Source organism: Gymnoscopelus braueri (genome assembly GCF_963280865.1).
Source record: "Gymnoscopelus braueri genome assembly, chromosome: 13".
Classification (NCBI taxonomy): domain Eukaryota; kingdom Metazoa; phylum Chordata; class Actinopteri; order Myctophiformes; family Myctophidae; genus Gymnoscopelus; species Gymnoscopelus braueri.
Genome location: NC_137615.1, coordinates 13,320,170 through 13,340,727, shown reverse-complemented (window position 1 = coordinate 13,340,727; position 20,558 = coordinate 13,320,170). Strand labels below are relative to the sequence as shown.

At 40.2% G+C, this 20,558-nt stretch overlaps 2 protein-coding genes across 2 annotated transcripts in view; both read right to left on the bottom strand.

Moving 5' to 3' along the window:
* LOC308098815 (uncharacterized protein) overlaps positions 1-866 on the bottom strand; it is a 4,665-nt gene extending 3,799 nt beyond the window's left edge. The window contains exon 1 of the mRNA XM_080447262.1: positions 852-866. The gene's annotated coding sequence lies outside the window, so the exon portion shown is untranslated. The remainder of the gene's footprint in view (positions 1-851) is intronic.
* Positions 867-9,509: 8,643 nt separating this feature from the next.
* The window catches only part of LOC308099406 (uncharacterized protein), a 64,541-nt gene continuing 53,492 nt past the window's right edge, over positions 9,510-20,558 (bottom strand). The window contains exons 41-51 of the mRNA XM_080448146.1: positions 18,261-18,327; positions 17,462-17,585; positions 15,243-15,275; positions 14,809-15,117; positions 14,395-14,700; positions 13,901-14,188; positions 12,816-13,145; positions 12,055-12,189; positions 11,232-11,388; positions 10,834-10,926; positions 9,510-10,280 (exon numbers count right to left, since the gene is read on the bottom strand). Coding sequence (XP_080304272.1) covers positions 10,115-10,280; positions 10,834-10,926; positions 11,232-11,388; positions 12,055-12,189; positions 12,816-13,145; positions 13,901-14,188; positions 14,395-14,700; positions 14,809-15,117; positions 15,243-15,275; positions 17,462-17,585; positions 18,261-18,327 — 2,008 coding nt within the window. The 3' untranslated portion in view covers positions 9,510-10,114. The remainder of the gene's footprint in view (positions 10,281-10,833; positions 10,927-11,231; positions 11,389-12,054; positions 12,190-12,815; positions 13,146-13,900; positions 14,189-14,394; positions 14,701-14,808; positions 15,118-15,242; positions 15,276-17,461; positions 17,586-18,260; positions 18,328-20,558) is intronic.

Here is a 20,558-nt window from a genome sequence, read left to right as displayed (position 1 = left end):
CATTAGCTAGAGTTGAATGAGAGATGTTGATACCTTCATATTTTGAAGATGTTTAACACATTTTTTTATGATTATGAGGCCCTCAAGACAGAGAAGTAAATAGCTACATCAGCACAACCACACCCACAAAGAAGTGTTGTTTGTCCGTTACCAATTTCTCACTTCTTGTATCACTGTCAACAACCCAAACACGAGTTGCAATATTAACAGGAAACCACAGAATGTGCTATCTACAGTATATGAGACATCAGCTGGAGGGGCCGATCTGACTGGAACACAAAACATGGGCTGTCCATTGTAGTTCAGGAATAACTGACATGCTCTATTATGATGTCATAGTAGAGGAAATCATGCTCAAAATAAAATCAAATAAAACACACAAAATACACATATTTATGTACTCAACTTCATTAAAACAGGATTTGGATGCAAAATCGGTTTAGTGACCCTTTAAGTTTATCATTCATTGTCTCTAAATGTGAAATAATTTTGTCATCCACTTTACTGCCTTTATCCAACCACTTTGAACATGGTGTACATCTTTAATAATTAGAATCTTCCTCAGTGGTGTAGGAGTAGTAGCAAAGTGAGTTTTGAAGAAAACGGAATATGGGTGTGGGTGTGGCCTATATGGGCAGTTGCGTCTTGATCTAAGAACACAGCATAAAGCATTCATGAAAAAATGTGGGTGCTTTCTTTGGCCTACTGCGTGTGTGTGTGCATGCAAAGCTGCAACTGATCCAGCTGTGTCCGAGATTAGTTGCTCACAGACAGACATACACACACGGATAGGGTCGAAAACATAATCTCTGCCTCCCAGGCCTTTCGGCCTGGCGGAGATAATTACTCACAGGCTGTGGGATCAGTCTTGACCACAGACTTTCTGTGACTCCGCCTCCACATCAGACAGAGACCAATCAGCAGCAGGACCACACCTCCTACAGTTCCACCCACTAGCAGAGGGATTGGAGAGGCTGGAAGAAAGAAAGAAACAAATATTAATGTATTTATTTATTTAACATTTGGAAAGATACAAGTAACAGAGATCAGGTTTGTGATAGTCTGTGTATTTGCTGATCCTTTATAAAAATAATATTCTCACGGTTGACTGAGACGCTGAGCAGCTCTGAGCATTTAGAAGTGAAATTGCGTGTGGATACGTTGACTTCATAGACACAGCTGTAGTTGCCCTGGTGTTCATACTCTGCTGCAGGGAACTGGAAAGAAGCAGAGTGGTTGACTGCAGACTGCTGCTTGATATTGCTGTTGGAGCCAGATAAGGTGAGGTAGAAGAAGCCTCCAGGATACTGGGGGAGAATGGAGCAGGTGAGGGAGAAGCTGTAACCCCTGGTGACCTCTGAATGCCCAGGACCCCATACCAGCACTGCGTATGGAGTCGTCAGGGAGATGTTGGCCTGCGGCAGCCTCACTGATCACACAGAGATATATTTCATACTTTTATACTGGAACTTTGAGAAATGTCTTAGTCATCCAATTGAATGTATTCTTTCATTCATTTCCTCACCTGTAACAGAGAACCTAACAGGGTCACTTTGAGGAGAGTTGAAGCGTCTACTTGAAACTTTAAAAGTTTTTTCGTACTGACATTGGTACGACCCTTCATGGACAAAGTCCACATTAGGGATGTTGAAGGTATATGACGTGCCACTGGTGGTTTGGGTATTTCTAAATGAACCAGAGGTCTGCTGCAAAGTGAAGGTTCCACCCAAATGCTGAGTTGAAATGGAACAGGTGATGTTAACTGTGTTACCCCAGGTAACCTCACTGACAGGATTCACTGAGATGCTGGGCTTTGGGAGACTCACTAAAATAGTAGGATATGAATGGGGAAGAAAAGGAGAAAAGAGCATTTTAATTATTAGCATTGTATATTATTAGGGGCCGAGCAGCTGTGCTGCCGGTCATTCTTGTTCGTATCTCTTCCAATAAGGAAACCTGCCTTCCCATGCATGAAAATAAACAAAACTTTGCACAGAGGTCCATTCCTATGACAAACTTCCTCAACTGTCATTGTGGGCCGATTCTACAAATGGTGGCCCTACAGTAACCATCTACATTTTAAAACTCAAAAAATCAAATCAGTCATTTATGCTATCACTTTGAAACTTTCACCAAAATGTAAAGACTTTTTTATGTAGTTTGAGTTGGTAGATGAGTCCATCAGGTCCAGACCAGTCCTCAAACTGCCCGGCACTGACCATTGCTGCATAGCAGCTGTACTTTCAGAATTATGTCGCTACATTGTTATTTAAAATAATAAAATGAATGCAATAGTTATTTCCTCACCTGTAACAGAGAATTGAACAGGGTCACTTTGAGGAGATTTGAAGGGTCTGCTTGAAACTGTTGTATCATACTGACATTGGTACGACCCTTCATGCTCAAAGTTAACATTAGGGATGTTGAAGGTATAAGAGCTGCCTCTGGTAATTTTCCCGTTTCTAGATGAACCGGAGGTCTGCCGCAAAGTGAAGGTTCCTCCCAAATGCTGAGTTGAGACTGAACAGGTGATCTCAACTGTGTTACCCCAGTTAACCTTACTGACAGGATTCACTGAGATGCTGGGCTTTGGGAGACTCACTGAAAATAGTAGGATATGAGTGGGAAATAAAGTTAAAGTTTGAATTATTGGCATTGTTTATTAGTTTAAAATGTATGGCTATTGTAATTTAAAATACTTGTATTAATTAAATAGTTATTTCCTCACATGTAACAGAGATCTTAACAGGGTCACTTTCAGGAGAGTTGAAGTGTCTACTTGAAACTGTTGTGTCATACTGACATTGGTATGACCCCTCGTGAACAAAGTACACTTTAGGGATTTTGAAGGCATATGACGTGCCACTGGTGGTTTGGATATTTCTTGAACCGGAGGTCTGCTGCAAAGTGAGGGTTCCACCAAAATGCTGTGTTGAGAGCGAACAGGTTATGTCAACCTTGTTACCCCAAGTAACCTCACTGACAGGATTCACTGAGATGCTGGGCTTTGGGAGAGTCACTGAAAATAAAAAATAATGAAATGAGGCGCAGTTTACGGAGCTAGTTCAGGGATTGGGCTAACCGATCAGGTGACTAAGTCACATGCACTCTTCTCCTGGTCGGTGGGTTATAAGTAATGCTCTGCCTACCTGTTCAGTCTGGTTACGCTCTTCTGCTGCTCTGACGTGCGACGCTGCTGCTGCTCTGCTGCCGAGATCCTGCCGGATCTGCTGCCCTTGCTTGCCTACGTATGCTGCTGACCATGAATAGTCTCATCCCACCGCCTCCCCGGCATCCACCTGTAGGTTCTGTTTCTAGATCCCCGTGGGGGTCTTTATTCATTCCCTGTAAATGCTATTTGGCATGTAACATTTATTAAAATGTTATTCTTACAGGGAGTGAATGGATTCAGAGGCCTGACGCCAAACTATGCTTCCTTATGCTTTCTATATCCATGCTCAAGCTTGCTCAATAAATATATATTCTAATCCAATCCAAGAGTTGTCTGACTGAACTGTTTTAATCATTAAACATTGTACAGTATATTATTTTAAGGAGTTTGAAACAAACAACTAGCTGACTAATACAATGTATTTCTCAGTGTTTGACAAACATGTATAAAGTTATATATATAGAGTATGTGTAAAGAGTTTTATGTCACTTGGGCACAAGTGATGCAAGGTAGTTTGACAGAAGTTCTAAAAAACATGACATGAGGTTAGAGACTATACTTCAGCAGTTTTTATTTTCCTCAAATCTCTGCCAAAGGCCAAACATATTTCTTCTTATCCCATTAATCCTGGAGTCCAGTTAATTTAGACTCTACTCATAGTTTGACCCTCAGTACCGGTTAAGTTCATAAAAGCACCCTACTCACCAACCATGATGTTTACTGGGCTGCTGTAGGAGCTTCTGATGCTACGAGTTGAGTATCGACAAGTATAACTTCCCTGGCGGGAAGGGTCGACATTGAACAGTGTTAATATCCCACTGGTCTGTTGTCCAATGTAAGATCCATCCTCGTAAAAATTCACATTACGATGTATACAGAGCGGGGTTGAAATCGAGCAAGTGAGGATCAACGTCTCTCCTGGTGAAAGAGCTGAACTGGATGGGGACAGAATAGGAGATGGTAGTCCTGCTGCAGAAGAAAACATCAATTTGTGTTCATCTTAATTATTATCTTAATAATGAACTATAAGTCTGCGTTTGTGAACATTGGACTCCACTACTTCAGTGATTCGGAATCAAATATTCACCAAGGTTCTATCAATGGTAATGTTATCTTAACAAGATCAATTTTGAAAGAAGAGATTACAAATATTACCAGAGCAAACCACACCAACATCTTCTGGATGGGTGCAGTCAGGATTTGGAAGGGTGTTCCAAATCCTCGATGTGAGCATTGAGTCAGAAAGCATTCACTACCAGAACAAGCGACATCATCCAACCAGATTGGTTTATCACTGCCACCCCCATAGTTGCGGAAGCTTGAAGCTGTCCCACAATCCATCTCTCTGCAAACCACTTGAGTGTCTTCCATGTCCCAGCTGTCATCACAGACTGTTCCCCACCGGCTGTTGTAATAGATCTCCAGTCTTCCAGAGCATCGAGACCCTACTAATCTGATCTGAGCACCTTCTATCAGTAAAAATAAAATAAAATAAATCCACATTAAAAGTATCATTTCATTAACTTTTCCTTTTTTCAAAATATAGCTATTTCTTTTTTATTCCTTTATTTTCAGAAAACATTCTTACCTGTATGTGAAGGTATGTACAGGAAAACAGACACTGCAGGGGGGGGAAACAGAGCAAGCTGATTACTTTCATGTTTTTCTAATGTGTCAGCATATCACCAGTGGCAAGAAACACATGGATATAATACAGAGACTCATCTCGAAAATGACTTTCACCAGGATTGCGAAGGGACTATAAAGTAAAACACCACCTTTTGAGATTTTTGGAATGTGTATTCCTGTATCTTGTTTGTGTCCATCGTTGTTAAACATAATAATAACAATGTGTGTCAATGTGGGACAGATAGGACGCTGTGTTCATGACTTGTGCCATCTTTTGCCAAACGGGTCCCTCCCGGCCTCCCACAAATTTCAGAAGCCAATCGTAGCCAATCGGAATGTAATATGAAAAATCGGACACATACTTCTTGACCACAATGAGATTGTGTGCCAATTTGTGTGAGTTTTGAACAAAATCTATATGAGTAGTATCCTGGAGAATGTAACTTCGTAACGGTAATGTTAAAAAATGGACTGGACTAATTAACTTAATTCATTCATGAAAGAGTTTTAAGAGTGTTAAGATTAACATGTTTTTCTAGACTTTAACTGTATTTACTTGGAGACACAGACACATGGAAAAGAATCAGAAAAAAACAACATTTGTGATTTCTGTTTTTTTTTTTACATAATCAACTACCATTTGAACCATGAAAACATCTTGTGCGTTGTTTAAAGTTTGAATTATGTTGTATGCCAGAGTAAGATGGGTTTGATGATTTTCATGATCAACTTACATACATTCAAGCACAAAATATGTGGAAGTATATCTGCAGCGAGCCCACAATAAGCAGCAATAAATATTATGTACAGGTATACTGTATGGCTGTACTGGGCTGATTGACAGTGTAAATTACTTATGATAGGTAAATTCATGACTTATAGCAGCATAAAATAGATCTAAACACAAATAAATGCATGTTTAAGAAGTTTGTAACAAATCATTATTTAAAGGTTAGTAAATATATTTGTTAGGAGAGGAAGGGTGGCTGACTGGTGAAGAGGGCTCTGGTTTAGTCTTTTCCAGAACTGATATTAGAATAGTAAGAGGAGTTGGCAGAAGAGATGGTTTACACGTAATGAATGTTGTTAACCAACTATTTACACTAGTAAGTAGTGTACTAGAAGCTTGTTAATAGTTTAAAAGATTAACACATAAGTAATGAATAACTCATTAATTCAATATTTGTTTATGATCTATTAAATAATTATACAGTATAGTTTTAAATGATAAATCAACTATTGACAAACTGACCTATTGACCTAGTCATACCTGTATTTTCATTATCTAAATACATGAAACATCAATTGATAGAATAATAAAACCTGGCACTCACTCATGTTGAAATACAGGATATTTCTCCATATTACGAGTCCCATGGTGGAGAGACTGATAGAGTCTTCTCTGTCAGTTGAAGACCCCAAATATAATGTGGTGAGTTCTTAGAATCTAGAATCTGTGCAGGAAATGAACAGTGAGACTTCCTCTTTACTGACATGCTGTTCTCTTCCATTTACTTTCTATGTAGGTATTTATTTTAAATGCATAGATCACCAATAACAAGCAATCAACACTATGGGTTAACAGTCAGACCAAACTGATTATGAACGAAAAATTATATTTGTATAATAATTTGTTTTGCTTCTTTTATCTTAAATTTTTATCCCACGATTTTGTAACCCCATTTTTTACACCCAGTGCCAATTGTCTATGTAATCCTGGGCACTACCTTCCCTCTGCCAACCTAGGGAGGCCAGGGCCAAGCTCATGCCTCCTTCAATGCATGAGAGCCAACTGACCTTCTTGTCACCTGACAGGGGAGAGTTTCCCTTGTTGGACGTAGCACGTGGAAGGAACACGTTATTCCAACCAGTTCCTTTCCCCTCCGTCAGGTGCCCCGGCTTACCAGGGGGAGGCAGTATAGTGACCAGGATTACTGCATGTTTTTGTGAGGGTACCTACCCTAGGAGACACGGGGAGAACATCCACACAGAAAGGCCCTTTCACCAACCCCACCTAGGGTATGGGCACTGCTGACACGGAGTGTATAATAATTTGTAGGTAAAACAAATGTTCTACTGTTGTGAACTAGAAGAAAAGCCATAGAGCTAATCATGACACTATAATGACCAATGAGATTTTATTAAGCAGGGTTTTAAAACAGGGTTTTAAGAATCTGCTTTTGAGCTATTGAGGTTCAGGCCTACTGTAACCAGTAGATGTCCGACACGACACCAGGGTATACATTTCTCAATGGAAGATTAAGGAAACCATTACCGATGTGCTAGTTATATTGTATTAATAAACTCTACCATACAGATTGGTTAAAATTGTGTTTATTTATATATACCGTATGTGTATGTGTGTGTGTGTGTGTGTGTGTGTGTATATATATATATATGCACATTGAAGTCCATGATTATAATTATAAGTATGCAGTAGTGACAACCAGGAATAGATTGGTGATCACCGGAGAGACGGGTGACAGCCGGAATGTAGACGGCATCCGGGAGCAGTTTGGGTTGGCGCCCCAGTCTGTGTCTTCCGTGAGGAAGAAGCCCAACAAATCCACGGTGAGGCCTTTAGGAGGACCATTCAAGCAAGACGCAACGGAGCCTGCAGTACCACCACGGGCCAAGACACCATCACACCAGAATGAAATGTTTGGAGCGGGGGAGTCTGGTGCAACGCTCAGGTCCTGGACCTGGTGAGACGGAGGAGGAGCCCGGCCAGGAGGCCATCCACAGAGCCTAGCCCCTCCACGTGCCAGAGCCTCCGCTCTCCCCCATTCCTGGCAGAGTAGTTTCGGACAAGCGTATTGAGTGGCCCTGTCTTTCCCTATTTAGGACTGACCGTGGGTAGCTACCTGGGACGTAAGTCGGGGCTTGATCAACCCTGGCTGGGTCACCTGGGTGAGGGTGTATGTTGCGAGACCCGAAACATCCTATGACCCCAGGCTACAACACTGATGATACGTCCCAGGTGCATCCATGTGATGTTTTTTCGTTATAGTATCATAACTACATCTTTGATGTTTATAACAAACCAAACCGTTTGAAAATCGGATGAAAATTGAGCAAGCTATGGTTATTTCAATGTATGCACCATAGACAATGTTATGAATGACCGAGCTGACTGTTGCAAGATGGCCGTCATGTGGCAACGTCGGTCTCCGTTGGCCAGCCGGGTGAGTCATCTAGTGTTTACTTAAATATATCTATGCATTGGATGACCTGCTCTAACTCCTGAGCCACAGCCAGCCCACAAATTATGCCAACACTGCTAGGGTTTAAATAGACAGGGATTAACAGGACACAGGTGAACTCAAACCTCAATATACACTGGGATTGGCTGGGGCACAACAGGACACAGGTGGAGAAATATTACAATTACATACTGGCGAGACAAGACAGGAAGCGATAACAAGGCAGACAGGAAACAATACTACAAAATAAAGCAAAAAGGCATCAACAGAATGACAGAAATACAATTGTAAAGATACAACAGAATAGAGGCCTAAACAGGCCTAAAGTGTCCACAACCATAAAAGGGCAGTCACGGTCCAAGGGCTGAGGAGCGGAACGTGACAAAATCATCAATACTAGGACCAGCAAAAGTATATTTACAGGTAATTTATTTTGGACTTGTCTAGGTACAAGTAAAAGTGAGTTATTCCAGAAAACAGGGAAGATGGGCTGCAGGTTACTGGAAGCTTGAAATGTAACTGAGAGCCAGGAACTGAGGCTGTGGTAGGGGAAGGTTAGTGACTCAACAAGCCATGACAACTATTCCACAATCTTCAAATGCTGAGTCTGTAACTATACACCTCAAACGGACGCTGTCATCTGTTCCTCTTCCTCATCATTTCCTTTCAAATATATTCTAAAACAACTTTGAAATATGTTTTTGAATTTCCATTTGTACTAAGTAGCGAGCTATGTAGGCTATGCTACATAGCTTAGCTACATAGCATTTGAAAATTGTGTGAGCCAATTAGTCCAGGGACAAGGGGCAGTTAGGAGCTGAGGAAGCAGCTCCAGAGTGGGATCCAAGTGGGTCTGGGGATCTTGTGATCTCCCACATGGCACAAACAACTTGGCTACACTTAGGCCCCTCTCCTCGGTGTAAAGTTCTATGAACACTGGGGATCTCATCTCTTTGGGGATCTCATTTGAAACGAGCCGTGCTTTTATGGGCGATCCAGTTTAGAGGACCTTGTATTGTTAACTGTACTTCCATGTACTTTCCCCATGTCTTTCCAAATAAAGTACTTCAATCAAACAATCACAGGCAGAGCTTATAGTGCCATCTTTACACCACGGGTGTGAGCATGACTCTAACTCGTTTCAATATTACTGAGCTTTCTTATGCTAATGCCACCATGCACATTTGTAAAAGGAAAGTAGGCTACCATCACGTGTTAGCATACTATAATATTGTACATTGAATGAGCAGCAATAACAGACTGGACAGGATATTTCGCCAGTAGGGCAGACCAAATAAATAAATAATAGAAGGCACCATAACACACACTGAACACACACTGAACTCTCCCTGTAATTTGGTTCACACTGCATTTTATTGAATAGTAATAACAAACACTCAAGAATATAACATCATAACCTTTCTATACAATGTTATTAAACTATCAACAGTAATGCTGTACCATTCGGAATGATACAAAATATATATCATGATCAACATTTAAAGTCAATATATACATATAGCTTTATAAAAATTTAAAAAAAGTAACATCCAAAGATTTACTTTGGTTTGTGTAGAAATGAACAGAAGAACAACAAGAGTAAGAGATCTTTAAACGTATTACTTTCTTGGTCACAAGGGGGCGACCTAGTGCTGTTTTTGGAAGAAAATTGACAATTTGACAAGCTTGGTGCCCACTCTCCCTGTATCCAATAAAAAAAATAAGCAATACACTGAACTAAAGCTCAGTTCCAATTCCAGGAGGAGACAGAGAGAGATAGACAGTAGATGAGAAGAGAGGGAGGGAGACGTGTTTTTCATGAGTGTTGACTTAACATTTATGAAGGGTTAAGTCAACATAAAATACTTACTTGTGTATAAAATAGCACAGACTTTATAATGACAATTCTACTCCTCACAACTAAAAATAACAAACATGTTATGTAGGCCTATATTGTATTCATCAAATTAAATAAATATAACACAACTTTTATGAAAAGATTTGTCTACTTGATTCCAAACTAAAAATAAATTAAATTGAATCAAACTGAATTCTGAACTGACTGAACTGAATCTATTTAAATTGATGTTGAACATGGTCTTATAGCATATTAGCCATCATAGTTAGCATAGATGTTGTCCTGCTCATCTTCATCACTTTGACCCTCCACTACTCTCCTTCCAGGGTTGAAGTGTTCTTTGGTGCTGCTCGCAGGGTACATGTCTGTATTGGCATAGATAGCATCATTCTCCTCCTCTTCCTCTTCCTTGTAGTCTCTAAGGCCGACAAGAGAAGACATGAGTTCGACGTAATGTCTGTAAGTTAATGAACCGCACAAGGAGGTGGGAACACATTTAGCCTCCATTAAAATCAACTTGAGCTTTAAAAGAAAAGATGAGATGTCACATACATCTGCACCCAATCTTGAGGGTAAAAAACACTAGAAATGTTCCCATAATAGGGACACCAGGTTGAAAGTGGTAAAAAAAAAATTGGGACACATCATCTGCAGAATTTCCGTTTAAAAAAAAAAAGTCAAATAAAGTTAAAAAAAAAGTTAAATGGCCTATATATATTATAGCCCCAAACCCATACATCAGCATAAATATGATAACATGTTGATAGATGTTCCCGTTTCCATTGATAAATCAAACACACACATTGCAGCATTACAAACAAACATTCACGCCACAGCGGTCAAAGACTCTTTGCCCTTCCAGGTCAAACACCTGACATTAATACAGAGACACCCGGTGCCCACACAGTAAATAACAAATACATTTGAGTTAGTCCAACCACATGTTTGGCTCCTACACTCAGTGTACTGACCCATTCTCATCATCATCATCATTCTCCTCCTCTTCCTCGTCCTCACCAGGGTTGTAAACGTGTTTGTGCATGTTGCTGGCTCCCTTGTAGTCTCTGAGATCGACAAGAGAAGACATGAGTTCAGTATATAAGTTGATGAACAGCAAAGGAGATGAGAACACATTTTGCCTGCACTAAAACCAACTTGAACTTCAAAAAGAAATGACCTTATGTGCAATGGCGATAACGATGATGACGATAATAACGATCAAGATGATGATTATTATGATGATGACATATAAATATATTTGTAAAGATATTTTTGGGCCTTTATTTTTGAATGATGATGATGATAATTACCATTATAATTATTATCTCTTAAGGCGTTCTTCAAATGAGGTTCATTTACAAACACTCACCGTACTGACACGTTCTCATAGTCATCACTGTCATCATCGTTGCCATGGTTACAGGTGGAGACATCTGGACTGATGTAGTCTCCTTCATCATCATCATCATCATCATCATCTTCATCATCATTGGCTTTGTCCACTGTGTTGTAGGCGTTCATCACACCTGGGAATAAATTGTACTGGAAGTAACAGGATTGAGCAGTAACAGGTTCAGAGGTAACAAGGTGAACACTGTAACAGGGTTGATGCACCAGATGGAATGAGAGATCAGATGTTGATAATGTTCATGGTTTTTAACATTGTTTAGGATATTAGGGGATTTCTTTTATGATTATGAGTTTCTCAAACAGCGAAGAAAAGGCTACAGTAAGTAAAGCTACAGAATCCGTACAATCAGTACAATCACACCCACAAAGAAGTGGATTACTATCAGGACTGGTGAGCATCGTGTTTGGTTAACCACTTAAACCCCAGTATCCGAATTCTGTGCAAAACTTCTGCAGAAAATAGCAGATCGACAAGCTCACAGCTTGTCGATCGGCTATTTTCAGCGAAGATACTTAACGTCTAGGGGAAACAGAAAGGTCACTAGTATAGAGCCATGAGGGACTCCGTTCAACAACGTATGGGGTTTAAGTGGTTATGGTGTGATAATAAACTCTCTGTGGCTTCATCTTTATGAACTGTGTTTGAGTCAACTATCTAGCTAGCTCTATCAGGCACTGTCCCCATTAGATGACTATAATGAAAACCAGCAGTAATCCGCTAATAGAGGACTGGAGTTGGAAATCAGTGGAATATGTTGATAAAGATGAAGATGTTTACTCACAGGCTGTGTGATCAGTATTGACCACTGGCCTTCTGTGTCTCCGCCTCCACATCAGACAGAGACCAATCAGCAGCAGAAGTAAGAGTAGGAGCACACCTCCTACAGTCCCGCCCACTAGCAGAGGGATTGGAGAGGCTGAAAGAAAGAAAGAAACATGTAAGTGAACAGAGATCTACATTTGAAGATGTGTCTTGACCAGTGGTGGAAAGTACGTAACTAAGTCCATTTACTTAAGTACTGTACTTAAGTACAAGTTTGAGGTATTTGTACTTTACTTGAGTATTTCTAATTTCCAATACTTTTACTTCTACCCCTCTACATCTCGGATCCAAATATTTTACTTTTACTCCACAACATTTATTTGAAAACTTTAGTTACTAATTACTTTATAGGTTTTGATTATTATTACAAAAACATTCACCAACCACTTCAGCCCTATATACATTTTGGCCATTTGAAAATAGCCGATCTATGCTCACAATGCGTTGCATCGCAATGCATTGTGAGCTTGTAGATCGGCTATTTTCAAAAGATTTTTATACATTTTATACATTGGAAAACTTGTGAAATGCTTACTTTCTACTTTTCGTACTTTAAGTACATTTTGATACCAATAATGTTGTACTTTTATTCAAGTACATTTTCATCCCCGGACTTTTACTTGTAACAGAGTATTTCTACATTGCAGTATTGATACTTTTACTTAAATTAAAACATTTTCCACCACTGGTCTTGACCCTTTACATGAATTAGTCTCTTACGGTTGACTGAGACGTAGAGCAGCTCTGAGCAGTTAGAAGTGAACGTGCGTGTGGAGACGACTTCATAGACACAGCTGTAGTTGCCCTGGTGTTCATACTCTGCTGCAGGGAACTGGAAAGAGGCAGAGTGGGTGGCATTCGGTGCTGACTGCTGCTTGACATAGCTGTTGGAGCCAGAGACGTTGAGGTAGAAGATGCCTCCATAATGCTGGGGGAGAATGGAGCAGGTGATGGAGAAGCTGTCACCCCTGGTGACCTCTGAACGCCCAGGACCCCAGACCAGATTTGTGTGAGGAGACGTCAGGGAGATGTTGGGCTGCGGCAGCCTCACTGCTCACACACACAAAGAAAGATATTTCACATACAGCAAAAAACGAAGTTCACCCACTTCTTTACACCTGTAATGTGAATGTGATCGTGACACTGGAGTTTATTCTGAGTCTGATTATCTGTGATCTAAAATCTGGTGTAAAAGCATGTATAGCTTGTCTGGAAGAGAGGAGGAGACCCTCGCACTGCTGGGTGTTCTAGCTGTAAAGTCAGTAATGGTGTGTAAACCACTCCGAATGTGTTTTGTGATTCTCGTTGACTCTGAACATTTTCCTCATATTGTTGTTTCGTTTGGCTGAATTACCCTCACTTCTGAGGACAGAGCGAGCTGTGTGTTTCTCCTTAATGTTGTCCATTTTAATTATTAGCATTGCATATTATTTTCTTTGTCAACTTTTGACCAATGCCTAGTTTGACAAACATGTATAACATTTGTAGTTTATAAAAGCATATAATCAAGCCAAATGTCTGGATTTTTATGTGACTTGGATACAAGTGATGTAGGACAGTTTGACAGAAGATTTTTTAAAAAAACATACATTTAGCGTTACACTATTCGTTACAGTACTTTTTATTTTCCTCTAATTTCTTTCAAAAAGCCAAAAATACTTCTTAACATAATAGTCCCACTCCAATTAATTCCATTTGGATTCTACTTGGAGCTGGATCTTCAGCATCGTGGACAGACAGTCGAGTTTCTACTGAATCCATGATCTCTGGCTTCAGAAAAGGTCCCATAAAAACTCCTGACTCACCAACAAAGATGTATACTGGGCTGCTGTAGGCGCTTGTGGTGCTGCGAGTTGAGAATCGACAAGTGTAATTTCCCTGGTCGGAAGAGTTAACATTGGACAGTGTTAACATGGTCTGTTGGGATTCTAAATAGGTGTGACGTCCAATGGAAGATCCATCCTTGTAAAAAATCACATGAAAAGGTGTACAGAGCTGGGGTGAAACTGAGCAGGTGAGGATCAACTGCTCTTTTGCTGAAAGAACTGAATTGGATGCAGACAATCTAGGAGATGGTCCAGTAGATGTTTGTCCTGCAGGAAAAAAAACATCTCACATTGAGCGACTGCTGCTTCAGATCACTGTTTGGAGGAACTGCAATCATGAATTACTGTGTTACTGCTTTTGTGAACATTGAACTCCACTTGTTCAGTGAATTGGAATCAAATATTCATCCAGGTTCTATCAAAAGTGATGCAATCTGAACTAGATCATTTCTAATACATTTTACATGTCTTACCTGAACAAACAACACCAATATCTTTTGAATGGCCACAGGAATGTTTCCCAAATCCTGGATGTGAGCACTGAGTCACAGAGCATTCATTACCAGAACAAGCAACATTATCCATCCAGATCTTACCAATGCCTTTTCCATAACTTATTGTGAAAGTGGCTGTAACGTTCCCACAATCTAGCTCTCTACAAACCACCGCGGCATCATTGCTGTCCCAGCTGTTGTTGCACACCGTCCCCCACTGACCACTATGATAGACCTCCACCCTGCCAGAGCACCGTCCACCACCTACTAGCCTCACCACTGAACCTGGTCAGAAAGAAGGAAAGAAACATATAGAAATGTTTTAATTGCACCTTTGTGATTTTTCATACACCATCATTTATTTCAAATGAGTGACACAACATCCACTCTTACCTGAACAGGTGACACCAGCATCCTTACTGTGACCACATTTATGTTTACCAAACCCATTGTGTGGGCACTGAGTCACAGACTTTTCACTTCCTGAACAACCCACATTATCCATCCAGATTGGACCATTCCCTCGGCCAAAATGTGCTCTTCCAGGAGCACTCTGTGCCCTCCCACAGTTCAGCTCTCTGCAAACCACCTCAGCATCATTCGTGCCCCAGGAGTCATCACAGACTGTTCCCCAGCTGTTGTTATGATAGATTTCCACTCTTCCAGAGCACAGAGAAGACCCAACTAATCTGATCTGGGCAGCTTATAAAAAAAAAAAACATCCACATTAAAATCTTAATTTAGTCTTCATTTAATTTCATGTATGTATTTCCATTTTTTTCATTTTTTTCAAAATATATTATGTTTATTTCAGAGAAGGTGCTGACCTGTATGTGAAGGTATGTACAGGAAAGCAGACACTGTAGTAGGTGAAAAAACAGAGCATACTGAGTTACTTTCATGATTTTCTAATCATGTCAACATATCACATTTCACCAGTGGCATTACATTTTGGAATACATTGATAGACTAGAACAATGTGCACCTTGGAGCACAGCTCTCCGCTGGGGCAGGTAGCTTATTGTGGGCCAGCAATGTTTCACGGCAATCGGACGCTGCGTTCATGATTTGAGGATTTTTTACCCAAAACGGGCCACTCTTGCAAACCTTGGAAGCCAATCTTAGCCAGATTGGTCTTGATCACATGACTATAGAGATAATGGGTACCAAGGCCCAAGGAATCGGCGCTGGGATTGAAGCTCTCTTCCGGGTTCTCTTACAGCATGTAGTTCTATTAATGGCCCAGCAGATTTCACCTTCTACCGGTCGCAATATTATACTCTCAACAGAACCGAATGAGGTTTTGGCCAGACGTTAAACTTGATTTTATTACCTTAGTTAGTAGACATTTTCATTAACACTTTATGTTTTCAATCGCTAGTTTAAATCGCGTGACTAGAGATAATGTGTACCAATTTGGACAAAATCTATAGGAGTAATATTTAAAAAAATGTGGGTCAGAGGTTCCTGATCGGGCCTCCAGGGAGTGTGTGTGCACAGTTTCACGTTGATCAGGCCAACGGTGCCGGAGATTAGCTGTACACAGACGGACGGACACATGCACGGATGGACACATGCACGGACGGATGGACAGAGGTGAAAACATACTCTCGGCCACACCTTCGGCCTGGCGGAGACAAAAATGACTTTCACCATGATTGCAAAGGGACAATAAAGCAAAACATTTGGGGATGATTTTTGGAACGTGCAAATGTGATATTGTATTGTAGGCTACTTTTCATTGTGAAAACCTTCGTCATTACAACTCAGTATACTGTAAGTAACATGAAAGTAACATGCAGATTAAACGTATTCTCTGTTCTAACAGTTTCTTCCTCTTTTCACACGATGATATTCTTGATCTTATGGTTAGGAGGAAATCACCACACGGCCTGCCACAAAAATAGCCCGATTCTAAAATATATAGAAATGTAAGTTGTCACTCATACTATACATACAGTACATTGAAACTTCACAATTAATATGGTAAACATTAATTCTGTTAATTCTGTGATGAGGCCAATAACTTCTTGAAGCTTTATGAGCGTTAACAACATTAACATAGTTTAGAAACTGTAACTGCATTTATTTGGAGAGACTACATGGTGAAACCATGTGACCACTGAAGAGGGCAAAGGCCTCAACGGCTGCCATCGAAATGATCGGACCATGTCCTACTTAATGGTGCAGCACAGTACATACACAGTGCAATGTAGAGGACAGCATAACAATACACAGTCTAAAATATATACGCAATACACAGCAGATTGAACAAATGTCTTAAGAAATACATTTAAAAAATACATTAATTGGAAAAAAATGTTTTAACAAAATGTGTTTACATACTGTACATACACAATAAAGGGCTGTCCACACGAAATATGATAGATAAGGATAACAATGTGAGCATCCACACTGATGAATGATAATGATGTTGAACATGGGTGAAGTGTCAAACCAAATCGCTCTGACAGTGACCCCAACAATATCGTTCACCACTTGTTATAGTTGTGTTGTGCCCACGACCAGTATAGTCGTTCACTCTGTGAATTTGAACCCTGGAATATCAAAAAAGCTGAAACAGTCTAGCAATTTGAACAACTCACAATATCAATGTCACAATGTATTTCTGGGATCTATCTAACAGCAGACAACACTGCGCAGAAAAGCTGGGCTGTGACCAGTTGGTTTAATATTCAATACATACATACAGTCAGTAGGCTACCAGCTATTATCATAAATACTTCTCTCTTATTTAGCTACAACACTTCTCACTTCACCCAGATTCAAATAGAAACTTTAAGAATTTGTTAATGGGGAAAGCACGCCTATAGACATACAGTTATTCTAAATATATTTTTTATCCTTTAGGTTTTGTATTGATTTTTTCACATACACATATTATGTATATCAGCAGTGTACAAAACAGTATTGATTAACATTCGCAGCATCCACAAAACAAAAGCCCTGACAAAAAAAAAAAACGTCGTACAAAACACATTTTAAATATATTAATACACAGGAAATAATAAAAACAGGCACTCACTCATGTTCAAGTACAGGATTTTTCTCCATATTAAGAGTCCCATGGTGGAGAGACTGATAGAGTCTTCTCTGTCAGTCTCCAGTGGAGTTGAGACTCCATCCGAATTAGGAAGATGTGGTGAGCTCTATGTGCAGGAAACCATGAACTGAGACTTCCTCTATATTGACATTCAGTTCTCTTCCATTTACATTCTCTATAGTTATTTAGTTTATCATCATTGATCACCATGACAATAAACAGTATGGTTCAAAAGTAGTTGGATCAAACTGATTATGAACACGGTATAGAAGGTAAGATTTTGTTTCTACTGTTCTAAACTGGGAGAAAATAGCCATAAAGCCAAACATGACACTAAAAGTAACAATAACATTGTATTAATCAGTGTCTTCCTGTTTGTTGTTGGACAATTTTCATTCACTGCACATGCTCACAGTGGTTCCCAACCTCTTTTTTTCCATGACATCCTCAAGCTACCATGACATGCAAACACACCCTAAAAGTAGTTTGTGTGGATATGTGTATTGGGCCTATACTGTCTAATGCCTACCGTCTGTTTCATTCTCACACAGCTCAGTGCAATAGCTCGGTCCTGTGAATGCTCTTGTCACATGAGGAAGTGAGAAACATGTTTTTCAGCCATAAACTCCTGCTAATAAAATGCACTAAAGGTATTTTTTGCAAAGCTAATAAGTGAGTGTATTTTGGATACACTTTATGAGAATGTGAAGGAAAAGGGAAAATAGAGCCCAAAAAAAACAAGTCCATTTATAAATGATGATGTACTTCCAATAAACTATACCTTTGTAGACTTTTTTGACTCTACGGGTTGAGATGGATGGACATCAATAGAGACAGAGTTTGGGTAGCTGGGGGAGTGATGTCATAAGGGGCATGTTATGTTGTGTGAATAATGATTGGCTCACGCTTGTGTAGTCAAAGAGAGAAGTTGCAGTCATTCCTGTGATTCCTATATTTGTTGACCTTGATTTTAATCTGCTGGATATATCCAGAGATGGTGCTTTGCAAACATGCCACTGTTTCCCTCAAACTGCCAGCAAACTTGGTTTGCCCAGAATGGAAGCACAGTATGTGTTGCGAAGCATTACTGAAGATGTTACTAGTTAGTCAGCAGCCAGAGTAGAGTAAGCGATCCTCATCATACGTTACACTCAAAGCTAATTTGTTGCAATATTACAAATGAATTCATTGTATTATTTGACACAATGTTTGCGTTTCCAACATTCACTGAAGTTTGAAGTTTAGGCTTGGCATGGCTCGGCATTACTTACATTGCTGTCAATAAATTAAATAAAACCTCCACAGGGTTCCAGGGCAGAGCCGCAGGGTAGTCCCACTGCAGCATGACTAACAGACTTAAGGCCCCCTTGCACAGGGCCGGTTCTAGCCGTTATGGCGCCCTGGGCGAACAGCCCCTTCAGACATTCCCAGGTAGTAGCCTGTATAGCTTACGAACTATAGTCAGGGTGCCCATTCCAGCAAGGTTAATAGACCCAAACAGTGATGAGATGTGCAAATGATGTGAAACTAGAAAAAGTGCTCCTCGGAGCACAGGTCTCCGCCAGGTCAGGTACGTTATTGTGGCCTCCTGGTGGCGCTATAATAGGCCAATGTGAAAGGGTTGTCATTTCTTCTTAGGCTTTTCACGGCAATCAGACACTGCATTCATGATTTGAGGCTTTTGTTCCAAAAATGTGTTTTGCTAAGATTAGACCTGCTGGTGGCGCTATAACAGGCCAATGTGAAAAGGGTGCCATTTCTTCCTCGGCCTAGTGGGAATGTGCGTGTGAAATTTCACGGAAATTGCAAGCTGCGTTCATGATTTGAGGCATTTTGTTCAAAACTGACCAATCCTGCAAACTTTGGAAGCCAACCTTAGCCAATGAGGATGGAATATGGAAAATCGGACAGATCCGTGTTGATCACATGACTATAGAGATAATGTGTACCGATTTGCATGACGTTTGGATAAAATCTGTAGGAGTAAATGGGTTTTGCACAAATCGGCCTCCTGGTGGCGCTATAACAGGGATATGTGACAAATTTAGGGCAGAGGTTCTCAATTGGCATCCAGGGAGTGTGTGTGCACAGTTTCGGAGCGAGCGGGCCAACGGTGTCGGAGATTAGCTGTTCACAGACGGACACACGGACGGACGGACGGACGGACACACACACACACACACGGACGGACGGACGGGGGGTAAAACATACTCTCTCGCCATGCCTTCGGCCTGGCGGAGACAATGATTGTTTTTTTCAGATTGGCACACCCCTCGGGATGGCGCCCTAGGCAGCTGCTTATATCACCTATAGGAAGCAATGGACTTGAACCTGCGCAAAGAGTCAGATGTAATGTTTTATTGATCAGATTTTAATGCATGAAAACAATGCATTTCTTTTTTTAATCTCAGCCACTCGTCAGAGGGCAATTTTGGAATCAGTGTGGGAGAGGTCATAAAGAAGTGTGCGGTTCAATATACATTTTGTCGTCCGCTTTTCCGTGCAATAAATATAGATTCAGTGGGTAGACCTTCCACATGAACTCTGGCATCCCTATTTTGAGCAAACTTTCAAAAGATTAAGCAAAAAATGTATTTTTTTTATGAATTTTCAAGAATAGTGAAAATAGCTGATCTAAAAGTTTACAATGCATAGTAATGCGACACTTTGTGAGCTTCTGGATAAGCAATTTTGCCATAGGGCTTAAGTGGTTAAAATCCCCCTCTGCACAATCCCAATTGATGACAATGCCGTCATCTCCCATGCAGATCTGTAAGATGAAAGTAGGCTACCATTTGTTAACATGCTAATATACAAGGTGTAGACTGAATGATTTTGAATGATTTGATTGAATGTTTCAAAATATACAAACATGAACTAACTGTAAAATTCTACCACAGGAGATCCCTCTCCTGACATCCAAATGTGTTCATATAACTCAAAATAACAAACATGTATGGTACTGCTTTAATTCTGTAATGAAATCAATGTAACACATATTTGAACCAACTAAATAAACTGAATTCTGAACTGACATGAATGTATTCAAAGTAGCTGATGATGACCATGGTCTTTACCT